This window comes from Pseudophryne corroboree (assembly GCF_028390025.1).
Source record: "Pseudophryne corroboree isolate aPseCor3 chromosome 3 unlocalized genomic scaffold, aPseCor3.hap2 SUPER_3_unloc_87, whole genome shotgun sequence".
Lineage (NCBI taxonomy): Eukaryota > Metazoa > Chordata > Amphibia > Anura > Myobatrachidae > Pseudophryne > Pseudophryne corroboree.
This window is the reverse complement of record NW_026967582.1, coordinates 185,303-200,673: the sequence shown is the minus strand read 5'-3', so window position 1 is coordinate 200,673 and position 15,371 is coordinate 185,303. Positions and strand designations below refer to the sequence as shown.

Below are 15,371 nucleotides of genomic sequence, written 5' to 3'. Positions count from 1 at the left end.
GGTAATCTAGTATGATGGGGTATAGATGGGATCCAAAGGAGCCAGTGCAATTTAAATCTCTTCCACTGGGTGCACTGGCTCCTCCCCTCTATGCCCCTCCCACAGGCAGTGTAGAAAATGTGCCCTCAGGAGAGGATGCCACTCTGGGGATCCAGAGAGTTTTCTTTAGTTTCTTTTCAATCTTTGTTATTTTCTGTATACTGTATACCGGAGATGGGTAACAGTATACCTGAACCGTGGGCGTTAGGAGGGGGGGAGTGGTCACCGGCCTTGCGAGGTGTCAGAGCCGCTTCCCCGCTGCAGGATCACCATCCTGAGAGGTTGTTGTACAGGAGGCACTGTGCCTTAGCGGTCACAATCGCCGCATCACATCATAATAACTGCCTACAGGGGCGCTGTGTGGCTGGCTCCTTATACTCTGTGACTCTCTGAAGGTACTCTGGGGGAAACTGTGTCTGACATTTTCCTGTCTCTGTGTGTAAATATGTATATCTCACATAATCATATCTAGGGACTCTGAGTCTTGTGCTGCAGAGTGTGTATCTTCTACCGGGGAGTCTATACTATCCTCAAAACTGTACTGATCAGGCTTCTGGGGCAGAACCCCCAGGGGTGGCCTCAGCAAGGTGTACTATACCGTATTTTTATACAAATATATCCCATACTGGGAAGGAGCCACAGCTGTGCCTCTCACCCCAACTCTGTACCCTAGAAAGCGTGGTCTTGCCCAAATAATGCATATGAGGGGTGTAACATATGATTGAGGCTATTAGGGATGAGGAATCTTATTAAAAATAATTTGACTGTCGAATTGTCAAATGTTAAAACGGATCCAACGTTTTTTTGTTGAAAACGTGTTGAATTGTCGAATCCAATTCGACATTGTTTTTTCGTCGAAAGAGCCCCGGTTTCGACAATACGAAGGATTTGACACCAATTGAATACACCCGTATTTCACATCCCTAAAGAGTGTCTAAATTGTCAAAGAGGGTTGTGTTACCTATCCATAAGGTACAACCTCCATAAGGGATTGGGCTGATCGCAGATTGAGACTACTCTCTAATACTGTACATACAGGTGTAACTCAGTAACTTGGTCAGGCTCCTTACTTGATGATTTAGGTTCTAGGTATGACTGTGACATTTCCTTGTTTCTATGTCACATACAGGATTCTACAGACTTCTCGGCTGGTGGCCGTGACGGAGTTTGGCCTGCATTACGCAGGGTCTTCTGTCCTGGCGGCCTAGACATGCAGGGGACGGTGGCGACACCAATGGACTGCGGATACAGAGTAAGGTATGGCGAGTCTGTCCTTCACATGTGAGACCCTGGTGGGGATGTGCTGGATACCTAACTATCCCAGCCGACTGCGGGTAAGTCGACATGTCTTCCTTCAGTACTAACCAGAATATTGTATCCTCTGCATACACTGCACTACATTCGAACCACAAGGGTTACACATAAATCCAAGGGTTCCTCCACTTCCTTTAGAGGACATTGGGGAAAATCCAGAAAACCTGCACCGCCAGGTTCCCAGGGACAGATTCGGGTTCTGCCTTCTCAAAGCCTTCGGTTTGATGGTGGACCTCGCTGCCTGGGGATCAGGCAGGTGGGGGAAATGGTTTCACTCAAACATCACGGTGATATCATGCCTAGGCCGCTAGAATGAGTTAGGTTGCCAAGGGAGTGGACTAGAGTTTCTAGTTTTCCCGCCTCACGGATTCTTCGGGATTACTAGCTTCTCAGGCGAAGGGTACGATACTGCTGGTAGATATTCAAACATTTTACAAACAAATGTCGTTATCCGGTTCCACCTCATGTCCTGTACTGGCTCAACTAGGACTCTAAACTTCAGCAAAGCCAACTTTGACATGATGAAGGAAGCATTAAGGGACATTGAATGGGAAATTCTGTTTCAAGGAAAAAATAGGATTTTAATACCTACCGGTAAATCCTTTTCTCTTAGTCCGTAGAGGATGCTGGGGACATTCAAAGAACCATAGCACCATGGGGTATAGACGGGATCCGCAGGAGACATGGACACTTTAAGACTTTTAAGGGGCGTGAACTGGCTCCTCCCTCTATATCCCTCCTCCAGACCTCAGTTATAGGAACTGTGCCCAGGGTGGCTGCAGACCTCTCACCTACTAGAGGGCCGCAGGTTCGGGATTCAGAATTGGATCCTCCTAACCACGGATGCAAGTCTCAGAGGTTGGGTGAGCAGTCACCCAAGGGGAAAACTTCCAAGGAAAGTGGTCAAGTTCGGAATCCATCCTCCCAATAAACATTCGGGAACTAAGGGCTGTGTACAACGGTCTTCTACAAGCGGCACATCTTCTGAAAGATCAGGCCATTCAGGTTCAGTTGGACAATGTAACGACTGTGGCCTACATAAACCAACAAGGCGGAATGAAGAGCAGAGCTGCAATGTCAGAGGTAACAAGAATCATCCTCTGTGCGGAAAAGCACGAAGTGGCGCTGTCAGCGATCTTCATCCAGGAGAGTGGGGCCTCCACCCAGAGGTGTTCGCAGAGGTGACAAGTCTTTGGGGCATACCTCAAATAGACAAAATGGCCTCCCGCCTCAATAAGAAGCTTGGGAGGTACTGTTCCGGGTCGAGAGACCCACAAGCAGTGGCAGTGGACGCCCTAGTAACTCCGTGGGTGTTCCAGTCAGTGTATGTGTTCCCTCCACTTCCACTCAACCAAAGGATTCTCAAACTAATCAAAAGAACAAGAGTTCAGGCGATCCTCTTGGCTCTGGACTGGCCAAGAAGGGCTTGGTACGTGGATCTTCAGGAGTTACTGCTGGAAGATCCAAGGCCTCTTCCTCTTTGAGAGGACCTTCTGCAACAGAGGCGGTTCGCTTATCAAGACTTACCATGGCTACGTTTGACGGCATATAAATTGAACGCCAGATCTTAGCTCGGAAGGGCATTCCGAACAAGGTTATTCCTACCCTGAAACATGCTAGGAAAAGAGTAACATCTAAACATTACCATCGAATTTGCAAAAAGTACATGTCTTGGTGTGAATCCAAGTAGTTTCCTACGGTGGAGTTTCAACTAGGGCGTTTTCTCCTCTTTCTGCAAGCAGGTGTGGATGTGGGCCTGCGTTTGGGCTACATTAAAGTCCAGATTTCGGCTTTGTCCATTTTCTTCCAGAAACAATTGGCTGTCTTCCCTGAGGTTCAGACTTTCTTGAAAGGGGTTCTGCTCACCCAGCCTCCCTTTGTGCCTCCTACGGCACCTTGGGATCTTAATGTGGTGTTGCAGTTCCTCCAGTCGGATTGGTTCGAACCTTTACAGGAGGTTGGAGTCAAATTTCTCACTTGGAAGGCAGTCACACTTTTGGCATCTGCTAGACGTGTGTTGGGGGCATTGTCCTGCAAGAGCACCTACTTAATTTTTCAGGAAGATAGAGCTGAGCTCAGGATGCGTCAGCAATTTCTGCCGAAGGTTGTGTCTGCTTTTCATATCAACCAACCTATTGTGGTGCCAGTGGCTACTGACTCCTCAATTACTTCAAAATCCTTGGATGTTGTGAGGGCTTTGAAGATTTATGTGAAGAGAACTTCTCGTCACAGAAAGTCGGACGCTCTGTTTGTCCTGTATGATCCCAACAAGATTGAGTGTCCTGCTTCTAAGCAGACGATTTCTCGCTGGATCAGGTTTACTATCCAGTATGCTTATTCTATGGCAGGCTTACAGTGTCCAAAATCTGTTAAGTCCCACTCTACTCGTAAAGTGGGTTCTTCCTGGGCGGCTGCCCGGGGTGTCTCGGCTTAACAACTTTGCAGAGCAGCTACTTGTTCTGGTTCGAACACGTTTACTAAGTTCTACAGTTTCGAATCTTTGGCCTCTGGGGAACTAAAGTTTGGTCAAGCGGTTCTGGAGGAACCTCAGCCCTCTCCCTCCCGTACTGGGAGCTTTGGTACATCCCCATGGTACTAATGTGGACCCCAGCATCTTCTAGGACGTAAGAGAAAATAGGATTTTAATTACCTACCGGTAAATCCTTTTCTCGTAGTCTGTAGAGGATCCTGTGCTTCGTATTGGTTCAGTATTGTTGGTTCAGCCATTGCTGACTTGTTTTAAGATGGTTAACTTGGTTTTTCTGTTGTGATGTGTGAGCTGGTGTGAATCTCACCACTGTCACCACTATATATATTTCCTTCTCTCAAAGTATGTCCGTCTCCTCGGGCACAGTTTCTAGACTGGGTCTGGTAGGAGGGGCCTAGAGGAAGGAGCCAGCCCACACCAATAAACTCTTAAAGTGTCCATGGCTCCCAAGGGACCCGTCTATACCCCATGGTACTAATGTGGACCCCAGCATCCTCTACGGACTAAGAGAAAAGGATTTACCGGTAGGTAATTAAAATCCCATTATTACTATTATTAATTTTATTATATGTAGTTGTGGGGATTGAAAATATTGCTCAAATTCTAGGATATATTAAAGCAGAGACCAAAATATCCATGGCATGTGTAACAGATGATAATTGGAGCAGAATGAAGCAAATGTATATCACACTCCTGGGAGTGTCACTGTGACGTCACTTATATCTATAATAATAATATAGGGACATGACTGGGAAGGTGAGGGGATCTGGGTGTGTCACAGTGGCATCACGTATATCTATAGTCATAGTCCAGGGACATAACTGGGGAGGTGAGGGGATCTGGGAGTGTCACAGTGACATCACATATCTATAGTCATAGTACAGGGACATGACTGGGGAGGTGAGGGTATCTGGGAGTATTTTCAGTGATATTGATGTCTCCCCCATTTCGCAGGATTACACAGTAGTAAGGAATACATCCAGTGAGTGTGAGACACCCAGCAGCCGTCCCTGTGTGTCAGTAGGACTTAGAAGGACACAGAGCCCCATTACGGTGCCTCCATCTCACTCACTGATGAGAGACACAGTGGCAAGAAGATCCTGGAACTCACCAACAAGATCATTCAGCTGCTGACTGGAGAGGTAACTGCTGGGAATGGGGCATTATACAGTAACACCGGGGGATGTGTCTGGGTGATGACTGGAGAGGTTACTGCTGGGAATGGGGCATTATACAATAACACCGGGGGACGTGTCCAGGTGATGACTGGAGAGGTGACTTCTGGGAATTGAGAATTATTTAGTAACACCAGGGGATGTGTCCGGGTGATGACTGGAGAGGTGACTGCCGGGAATGGGACATTATACGGTAACACCAGGGGACGTGTCCGAGTGATGACTGGAGAGGTGACTGCTGGGAATGGGACAATATACAGTAAAATCGGGGTATGTGTCTGGGTGATGACTGGAGAGGTGACTGCTGTGAATGGGAAATTATACAGTAACACCAGGTGACGTGTCTGGGTGATGATTGGAGAGGTGACTGCTGGGAATGGGACATTATACAATAACACCAGGGGACGTGTCTGGGTGATGATTGGAGAGGTGACTGCTGGGAATGGGACATTATACAGTAACACCGGGGGATGTGTCTGGGTGATGACTGGAGAGGTGACTGCTGGGATTGGGACATTACACAGTAACACCGGGGGCGTGTCTGGGTGATGACTGGAGAGGTGACTGCTGGGAATGGGGCATTATACAGTAACACCAGGGGATGTGTCTGGGTGATGACTGGAGAGGTGACTGCTGGGAATGGGACATTATACAGTAACACCAGGGGACGTGTCTGGGTGATGACTGGAGAGGTGACTGCTGGGAATGGGACATTATACAGTAACACCGGGGGATGTGTCTGGGTGATGACTGGAGAGGTGACTGCTGGGAATGGGAAATTATACAGTAACACCAGGTGACGTGTCTGGGTGATGACTGGAGAGTTGACTGTTGGGAATGGGGCATTATACAGTAACACCAGGGGATGTGTCTGGGTGATGACTGGAGAGGTGATTGCTGGGAATGGGACATTATACAGTAACACCAGGGGACGTGTCTGGGTGATGACCGGAGAGGTGACTGCTGGGAATGGGGCATTATACAGTAACACCAGGGGATGTGTCTGGATGATGACTGGAGAGGTGACTGCTGGGAATGGGACATTATACAGTAACACCAGGGGATGTGTCTGGGTGATGACTGGAGAGGTGACTGCTGGGAATGGGACATTTTACAGTAACACCAAGGGACGTGTCTGGGTGATGACCGGAGAGGTGACTGCTGGGAATGGGGCATTATACAGTAACACCAGGGGATGTGTCTGGATGATGACTGGAGAGGTGACTGCTGGGAATGGGACATTATACTGTAACACCAGGGGATGTGTCTGGGTGATGAATGTATCACTGTGGGTGTCAGGTTCCTATAAGGTGTCAGGATGTCACTGTCTATGTCTCCATGCAGGAGGTGGAGTGTATAAAGGAACACAGGGGTCTGTACAAGGCCGTGATGATGGAGAATCACCGGCCCCTCACATCACTGGGTAAGAGGAGACTGTCATGTATTGTACAGGGGAGAGCAGGTATGGGGGCCCCTATATACACACATCATCTGATAATCACAAATATACACTGTACTCAGTCACTGTGTGTCTCCTACAGATGGGCCCAGTAACAGAGATATCCCAGACAGATGTGCCCTTCCTCTGTATTCCCAGGATTGTACAGAGGAGAATCACAGGATCCCACAGGAGGATCAGGTAGGTGGGATTTAGGGTCTCCCCAATATACCAAAGTGACTGTCACTATATGATCTGTAGAAGAGCTGTGTGTCTTATACACTGATATTATACTGTTTCACCTCAGTTTAATCTGACTGTATGCAAATGTCATTATAGTGTTTCTTGTTTTTTTTCAAGGTACAACGTCTGTCTGATATTAAAACAGAAGATGTAGAGGGAGAAGAAGAGACGTATGTGACTGATATAAAGGCAGAAGATATAGAGGGAGAAGAAGAGACGTATGTGACTGATATGAAGGCAGAAGATACAGAGGGAGAAGAAGAGACGTATGTGACTGATATAAAGGCAGAAGATATAGAGGGAGAAGAAGAGACGTATGTGACTGATATAAAGGCTGAAGATATAGAGGGAGAAGAAGAGACGTATGTGACTGATATGAAGGCAGAAGATACAGAGGGAGAAGAAGAGACGTATGTGACTGATATAAAGGCAGAAGATATAGAGGGAGAAGAAGAGACGTATGTGACTGATATAAAGGCAGAAGATACAGAGGGAGAAGAAGAGACGTATGTGACTGATATAAAGGCAGAAGATATAGAGGGAGAAGAAGAGACGTATGTGACTGATATAAAGGCAGAAGATACAGAGGGAGAAGAAGAGACGTATGTGACTGATATAAAGGCAGAAGATATAGAGGGAGAAGAAGAGACGTATGTGACTGATATAAAGGCAGAAGATATAGAGGGAGAAGAAGAGACGTATGTGACTGATATAAAGGCAGAAGATATAGAGGGAGAAGAAGAGACGTATGTGACTGATATAAAGGCAGAAGATATAGAGGGAGAAGAAGAGACGTATGTGACTGATATAAAGGTAGAAGATACAGAGGGAGAAGAAGAGACGTATGTGACTGATATGAAGGCAGAAGATATAGAGGGAGAAGAAGAGACGTATGTGACTGATATAAAGGCAGAAGATATAGAGGGAGAAGAAGAGACGTATGTGACTGATATAAAGGCAGAAGATATAGAGGGAGAAGAAGAGACGTATGTGACTGATATAAAGGTAGAAGATACAGAGGGAGAAGAAGAGACGTATGTGACTGATATGAAGGCAGAAGATATAGAGGGAGAAGAAGAGACGTATGTGACTGATATAAAGGCAGAAGATATAAAGGGAGAAGAAGAGACGTATGTGACTGATATGAAGGCAGAAGATACAAAGGGAGGAGAAGAGACGCATGTGACTGATATAAAGGCAGAAGATACAGAGGGAGAAGAAGAGACGTATGTGAGGGGTGATCAGCAGTGTAAGGAGGAGGAGATCCCTACAGATATCAGCACAGGTGAGTAATAAACACTTAATACAGAAGTCACATATTCTCATTGCTCAGTCACTACAGCAATCTCTTATCCTACACCCTCCCCTGTTCTCAGTTGGGTGTTTCTAACACAAGGCTATCCATGACAAATATCACATGTAGAGAGTTATTACACACAACACTATAATGTTATTAAAAGTAACAAGCAGAAGTTTATTATTAGTGATTATATATAAATGTGTATATATGTATGTATATAATATAATTAGTATTGTTTTTTGTGGAGTGCCTAATTTATATGCATTTTGTTAGATGATGCAGGTATGAAATATTTCCTGCTATACAGTAGACCTGAGGTCACCAAATACAATTTGTATAAGATTCAGAAATAAAATGAAATTTGAATCTAGAACTTCAAGTAAAACAGAGTAAAAGCTTATAACAAGTACATATCTGTATAATCAGAAGACAAGCGTTTTGCACTTGTTGTCACCCTTGCATGGGCGGGCTTGTTCTTATACACTCCAATTCACTCTAAATACAAATTGCGTGTCTTCCAACGCGTTTCGTCAATAGTGACTTCTTCAGGGGTGTTTTCTGTTAAAGGCTTTATCCGCAAATATCAATTGTGTAGACTTGAAATAATTGTGTAACCTTCAGATGGTAATTGTGGACTTTTTCATGAGGAACACATTCCTAATTACTTGTGAATAATAGTTCCTGCTCTGTGCAGTTATGAGGTTATGACTTTAGGGAATGTAATGGCCAGATCCAATATTGCTCAATCTAAGGTCTCGCAGTAGCCTTACTACATACATAAATGTGTCTTGCACTCACTATAATAACTAACAATAATAAACATGTATTGCTCAGTGCATTTAAGCCTGCAGCGCCTGACAAGTGACCCTACTATACTGCAGGTCCTACTCTATTGCTCAAAATAATTACCATAAAAACAGCTATCGCATTAGTGTTAACCTTTAGGTTTGCTCTCAGCAGCGGAACAGTGGCCAAAAGGCTTGGATAGATTTTCGGAGCACCAGTCTGACGTGCCACCAATTCACCAGATCTGGGACTGCTTGGCTGGGTCCGGCATTGTACTGTTGGTGCAGTTCCTGATGCGTTTGGAATGATTGGTTGTTGCTAAGCGCCCTAAATGCCTGTGGTCCCGATTTGTCATGATCTACTTTCACCCACTGTTCCGCCGCTGATATTCTTGGTGTCCATGCTTCTTCCACTGTAGATGGATACTACTCACTGTCTACAAGGGATCACCAACAAACAAAAGCCGGTCTCGGGCAAAACCAATGGCTCGCTTTTGCCAGTTGCATCACGTGCACGACCCATGGTTCCATCTGACAAAGAAACAATGTCTCAACAAATTTGCATTGTATCAATACCTCAGACATTTACAATGATCATCCAGTAGTTTTAGTGTCACCATCTACACGCATGTGCACGTCCCGTGTCATTAATATACCCGGTGGAACTGCCCATGTCGCCATCCGTCGCTCACTCCAGTACATCAAAGTGACGTCACCTGACACATGCTACATCCGGGGACATGGAGAGAACCTCGTCCACGTGACCTATAGTAACCAATGGGGACAAAAGTATCAAGTAACCTGCCATCAAAACAGTGTAACAACACCGATCAAATTCTATCCTCTTAGATATATATATATGTTCCTCTGGCAGGATCCACAGGTTATCCACAGGATAACATTGGGATATGCCGGAGGGACAGCGGAAATAGCACCAAACAGTCACGAGCTTTCTGGCCTCCCAGGATGCATCAGGGCTCTTGCATATAATCCCGCCCACTGACTCAGTCAAATCAGTTTTTTGTTTGGTGCGGCAGGAGCCGGACCATGGTCACAGGGGTGCTGTTAGGGCAGCCCTAAGCTTTTATTATTTTATTTTTATAGTCTGTTTTGAGTGATCTTTCTTAACAGCGTCTTAAACGCATACTAGAAAGAGTCGCTCCAACAACTCTCCACCGGGTCGCAACAATGCTTACCTTCGCGGTACAGTGCTCTCTCGACGGGCGTCTGTGACTGATGTTCTATCAGGTCCAGCAGATGTTACCAGGCTGTGGCCAGACCATGGGGAGAAGGTAGGGCATCGGTTTCCTTTTACTAGGGATTTCCGGACACAGCCGCACTGTATTGGAGGAGACTACAAATAGTGGCTGATGCTACGCTTTAGGGACCATAGGCGCCAGGACTAGGTTGAGGCCGCGACCCCTAGAGTTTATGTCAACAAGGGGAGTCAGGCGCTCTCCTGGTCGCCCCTCCCCCCAGTTCATGACCAGTTTCCGTGCGTCTCCCGCCCATGAACTGATGGCCTCACTTCCATCTCAGACGCTACAACGAGGGTACTCGGTCGCAGCTTAGGCCGCTGCGGTTGTGTACACTAGAGTTTCCGCCTAGACCTGGTCGCACACAGGAGCGTCTGCATACACTTATCGTTCACTGAGCGTCTGTGTCCGTTATTGAGCGTCTGTGTCTCTCATCAGTTACCGGAGCGGTAGTGTACACTAGTAGCGTCTGAATCTACTTAGCGTCTTTCGAGCGTATTGATAGATCATGGAAGTGGGGTGAGTCTCCCTGTATCCCACTCTACTGAGTAAGGGTTATACAGTAATAAGATACCTTCTACTTGTTAGTATGAATTGTTAATTTTGGTACATATTGCATATGAGGCCTGTACACTACTGTTGTTTTCTACAAAAATGTCTGAAAAACTTGTTAAAACATAAATACAGTAATTGTACTCCTACTTGTAAAGTAATTGTTTGTGGTTGATTATATTCTCATATGACAATGTTTAATATATAACATGTGACTGACTGCTAGTATGATTGCTGACTTTTAAATGTTGTCAGTTTTATTCTGAACCTCAATTCAGGTGCACGGTTGTGATCAGATTGATTTCACTTCTATATATATATGTGTGTGTGTGTGTGTGTGTGTGTGTGTGTGTGTGTGTGTGTGTTTCTCAGTCACAAATTGTGTAGTTGGTAAACACTGAAAAATTGACTATGTCTGTGAGCGGCAAAAGTGACGAGGATAATTTATCAGGCACTCCTACATCCTTAACATGTTTATCTTGTAAAATGGGGATTTTAGATGGAATGGAACAGTTTATTACTTATGATGGGTTATGTACAAACTGTTATGCGTATCGGCAAAGTAAAAAGCAGGCTCCGGTTCAACAACCAGTAGAACCACCATGGAGTATGTTCGCGCAAACCTTGTCTGCAATATTGTACAGATTAACTCCTGCAGTTCCACCCCAGGTAATAGGTTACACTATTAACCCATACATGCAGCTCCCTCCTTATGGTTTAGTTCCAGTAGCTTCTACAAGTAGCCAGGCTGTTAGGACCAGGGTAGATACATCCATGTTGCAGACTACACAAGATGATACAACAGATGACTATACAGTGTATTCTAATACCCCATATGATGATCAGTCGGAGGGTTTTAGCTCAGAGGATATAGCTGAGCTTATTGATGCAATGAAGGCTATTCTCTCTTTGGAGGAATCAGCCAAGACAGTGTAAAAATCTAAAGCACCTGTGTTTAAACGAACAAAGACAGTTAGGACTGAATTTCCAGTATCAGAAGATCTGACGGAAATGATGGAAGAACCTTGGGCACCGCCTGGTAAAAAATATAAGATTCCGAAAAAATGGGATTCTTATTATCCTTTTCCAGCTGCGGATTGTTCAAAAAGAGAAGTTCCTCCTAAAGTAGATGCACATGTTGTGCGACTTGTGCGTAAATCTGTTTTACCATTGCCGTCTACTTCACTGACTGATGTTACAGATAGAAGAATAGATGGTTTATTGAAAAATATTTTTTTCTCTCTCGGGGGCTGTAGGAAGGCCAGCTATGGCTTCAGCCTGGATGACGAGAGCGATGGTAGAATGGGCGGAGAAACTAGAAAAAGGCCTCTTCCCTTCCACAGGGGAGGCGGAATCTCTTTTAGGCCGTATAAAACAAGCTGCGCAATATTTGGAAGAAGCAGCACTTGATATGGGTACAATTGCTTCTAAAGCATCAGCCTTGACAGTAGCTGCTCGCAGAGCAGTTTGGCTACGTAATTGGAAAGCGGATGCAGAATCCAAGAAGGTTCTGGAAGCTCTGCCTTTCGCTGGTGATATTCTGTTTGGAAACAATTGACAGATATTCTAGAATCGGAAGCTGAATCCAAGAAGGTCAGATTTCCGGCTAGTTATAACCCTAAGACTAGGGGTTCGAAATTTCGGCCATTTCGATGGCAAGGCAGAGCAAAAGGGAAAGAGGAACCTAAGCAGCCCCAGTTCAATAAGTCAACTAGGGATAGGAAGCAATGGGCCAATAGACGGCCGGCTCCAAGCTAGAACAGAAGCCATCAGTCTGAGGGTACGGGCCTCTGCCTGGAGGTTTCCAGGGTTGGGGGCCGACTCCTTCAATATGCACATATATGACAGCAGTGGACGACAGATGCTTGGGTGCAGAAGTGGTATCTCTCGGTTATGGTTTCCCCTTCAAGAGGTAGCCTCCTCAAAGATTTTTTTGCACCGCTCCGTCTCAAATAGAGTCGAAGGCAGTGCCCTGCAGGAAGCGGTTCAGAAACTGCTTCAGTCTGGTGTAATTATCCCAGTACCCCCGACACAATGGGGACAGTGGTTTTACTCCACAATCTATTTTTGATGCAGAAGCCAAATGGGTCATTCCGACCCATTCTCAATCTCAAAATGTTAAACAAATACATTTGGTTTCCAAGGTTCCACATGGAGACATTACGCTCCATAGTTTTGGCCATGGAACCAGGAGATTACATGGTATCTCTGGATATACAGAATGCTTACCTACATGTGCCTATAGCACAGTCTCATCAGTGTTACCTCCGGTTTGCCATCCTCCAGCAACATTTTCAGTTCCAGGCTTTGCCCTTCGGGCTAGCAACAGCCCCCAGGGTGTTAACCAAAATTATGGTGGTTATGGCAGCTTATCTCCTCAAGCAGGGGATAAGAATATTTCCATACCTTGACAATCTTTTAATCCTGGCACAATCTCAGGAATTACTTTTGAGCCATCTTCAACAGACAATAGTTTGTCTACAAAGACACGGGTGGCTCATAAACTGCGAAAAGTCGTCTGAGTCCGTCACAACGGATGGTTCATTTGGGGGCCATATTGGATTCAGGTCTACAGAGAATTTTGTTACCATGGAAAAAGATATCGAAGGTGCAAGTAATGACTCTGGAGTTGCTGCAGTCAGACTATATCAGTCCATGCAGCAATGATGAGTCTGATGGTGTCTACCTTCGACATGGTGGAATATGCACAATTCCACTCCAGACCTCTACAGCATCTCATTCTGACCCGATGGAACGGAAGACATCAGACAATAAAAAGACAGATGATTAATCTTCCAGTAGACGTAAGAAGGTCTCTAGCTTGGTGGCTACAGACAGACCATCTAAGCAAGGGGAGACCTTTTTTGGGTAACGGATTGGCGAATCCTGACAACAGATGCCAGTCTTCAGGGCTGGGGAGCGGTGTTCGAAAGCCTCTGGTTCCAGGGAAAATGGACCATAAGGGAAAGTCGCCTGCCAATAAATCTGTTGGAAATAAGGGCCATATACATGGCTCTAGTTCAGGCAAAGGACAGTCTGCAAGGAAGACCAGTCCAGATCCGTTCAGACAATGCTACAGCGGTAGCGTACCTCAATCATCAGGGAGGAACTCACAGCAAAAGATTGATGGAGGAAGTAACTCCCATACTAAGGTGTGCAGAACTCCATCTCCCAGCATTGTCAGCAGTGTTTGTTCCAGGTGTACTGAACTGGGAAGCGGATTTTCTCAGTCGACAACCATTCAGGAAACCGAATGGGCATTATACCCAGAAGTATTTCAGACCATAGTAAACAGATGGGGGTTGCCAGAGATAGATCTTCATGGCATCCCATCTGAACAACAAAGTTCCGATATACGGATCAAAAACAAAGGATTCCGGAGCAATCCTTGTAGATGCACTGTCAGTGAATTGGGAGTTTTGTCTAGCATATCTGTTTCCTCCAGTCTCCCTGTTACCCAGGGTAGTGAGGAAAATAAAGCAAGCAAAGGGAGCCATAACTGTAATAGCTCCAGCTTGGCCCAGAAGGCATTGGTACACAGATCTGCTAAGGATGTCCGTGGAAGCTCCAATACTGCTCCCTCAACGTCAAGATCTACTAATGCAGGGTCCTTGTTATCACAGTCATCTGGATTGTCTGTCTTTGACGGCATGGCTGTTGAGACCTCTATCTTAGAAGCAAGAGGATTTTCAAAACAAGTAATTCAAACTATGCTTAGAGCAAGAAAACCTTTTTCAGCTCGTATTTATCATCGAATATGGCAAGCCTATACTCATTGATGTAGCGAAAGAAGTTTGGATCCAAGATCTTTTAAAGTATCCAGGATTTTGGATGGCTTCCTTGAGAGTTCAGGTATCAGCATTAACTTTATGGTTTCAGAAAAAGATTGCTGACTTACAGGATGTGCGTACTTTCTTTCAGGGAGTGATACACATTCAACCACCTTTTGTTCCTCCTGCAGTTCCCTGGGATTTGAATCTGGTTCTTAAAATCCTTCAGGGACCTCCGTTTGAACCTCTTAAGAGAGCAGATCTTAAATGGTTGACGGCTAAACTTCTCTTTCTACTGACAATGGCGTCAGCTAGAAGAGTGTCAGATTTAGGAGCACTATTGTGTAGGTCTCCTTTTCTGATCTTTTTTCCAGATAAAGCAGTTCTCAGAACTAGATCTGGTTATCTTCCGAAGGTGGTCTCAAAATTGAACCTTAGTGAAGAGATTGTAGTCCCAGCTTTTCAGGTATCGAGACTTTCTGCGGGAGAAGCGTCGCTGGACGTGGTCCGTGCGTTAAGAATCTACGTGGATCGTACTAGTGCCATCAGAAAGAAAGATTCTCTCTTCATTCTCTACGGATTTCACAGAAGAGGATGGCCTGCTAGTAAACAGACGCTGGCAAGATGGCTCCGAATGGTAATTTCAGAAGCTTATTCTCGTGCTGATCTCCCTGTTCCGGCCAATGTCTCTGCACACTACACATAAGGTAGGTCCTTCTTGGGCGGCACAACATGGTGCTTCAGCAGAACAGATTTGTAAGGCAACCACATGGTCTTCCATTAACACTTTCATTAGACATTACGCCTTGGATACTTTTGCCTCTCATGACGCTAAATTCGGACGAAAGGTTCTCCTGTCTAATCAGGAGCGTACCCACCACTAAAAATGGCTTTGGGAATCCCAATGTTATCCTGTGCATAACCTGTGGACCCAGCCGGAGAAGTAGACGTTATGGTAAGAACTTACCGTTGATAACAGTGATTTCTCCTATGTCCACAGGAATTCCACCC

The 15,371-nt window shown here is 45.5% G+C and overlaps 2 protein-coding genes and 1 pseudogene across 4 annotated transcripts in view; 2 read left to right on the top strand and 1 right to left on the bottom strand.

Annotated features, from left to right (window-relative positions):
- LOC134984848 (zinc finger protein 260-like) overlaps positions 1-15,371 on the top strand; it is a 155,832-nt gene that overhangs the window by 2,694 nt on the left and 137,767 nt on the right. Inside the window, exons 2-4 of one of the 3 annotated variants that reach the window (XM_063950328.1) lie at positions 1,169-1,296; positions 4,796-4,983; positions 6,361-6,439. In XM_063950328.1, coding sequence (XP_063806398.1) covers positions 6,406-6,439 — 34 coding nt within the window. In that variant the 5' untranslated portion in view covers positions 1,169-1,296; positions 4,796-4,983; positions 6,361-6,405. Of the gene's footprint in view, positions 1-1,168; positions 1,374-4,795; positions 4,984-6,360; positions 6,440-15,371 lie in introns of all 3 variants that reach the window. The other 2 variants (XM_063950326.1, XM_063950327.1) reach the window with 2 other exon arrangements.
- LOC134984851 (zinc finger protein 585A-like) overlaps positions 1-15,371 on the bottom strand; it is a 164,243-nt pseudogene that overhangs the window by 56,129 nt on the left and 92,743 nt on the right.
- LOC134984850 (gastrula zinc finger protein XlCGF26.1-like) overlaps positions 7,635-15,371 on the top strand; it is a 42,289-nt gene continuing 34,552 nt past the window's right edge. Inside the window, exon 1 of the mRNA XM_063950329.1 lies at positions 7,635-7,982. Coding sequence (XP_063806399.1) covers positions 7,745-7,982 — 238 coding nt within the window. The 5' untranslated portion in view covers positions 7,635-7,744. The remainder of the gene's footprint in view (positions 7,983-15,371) is intronic.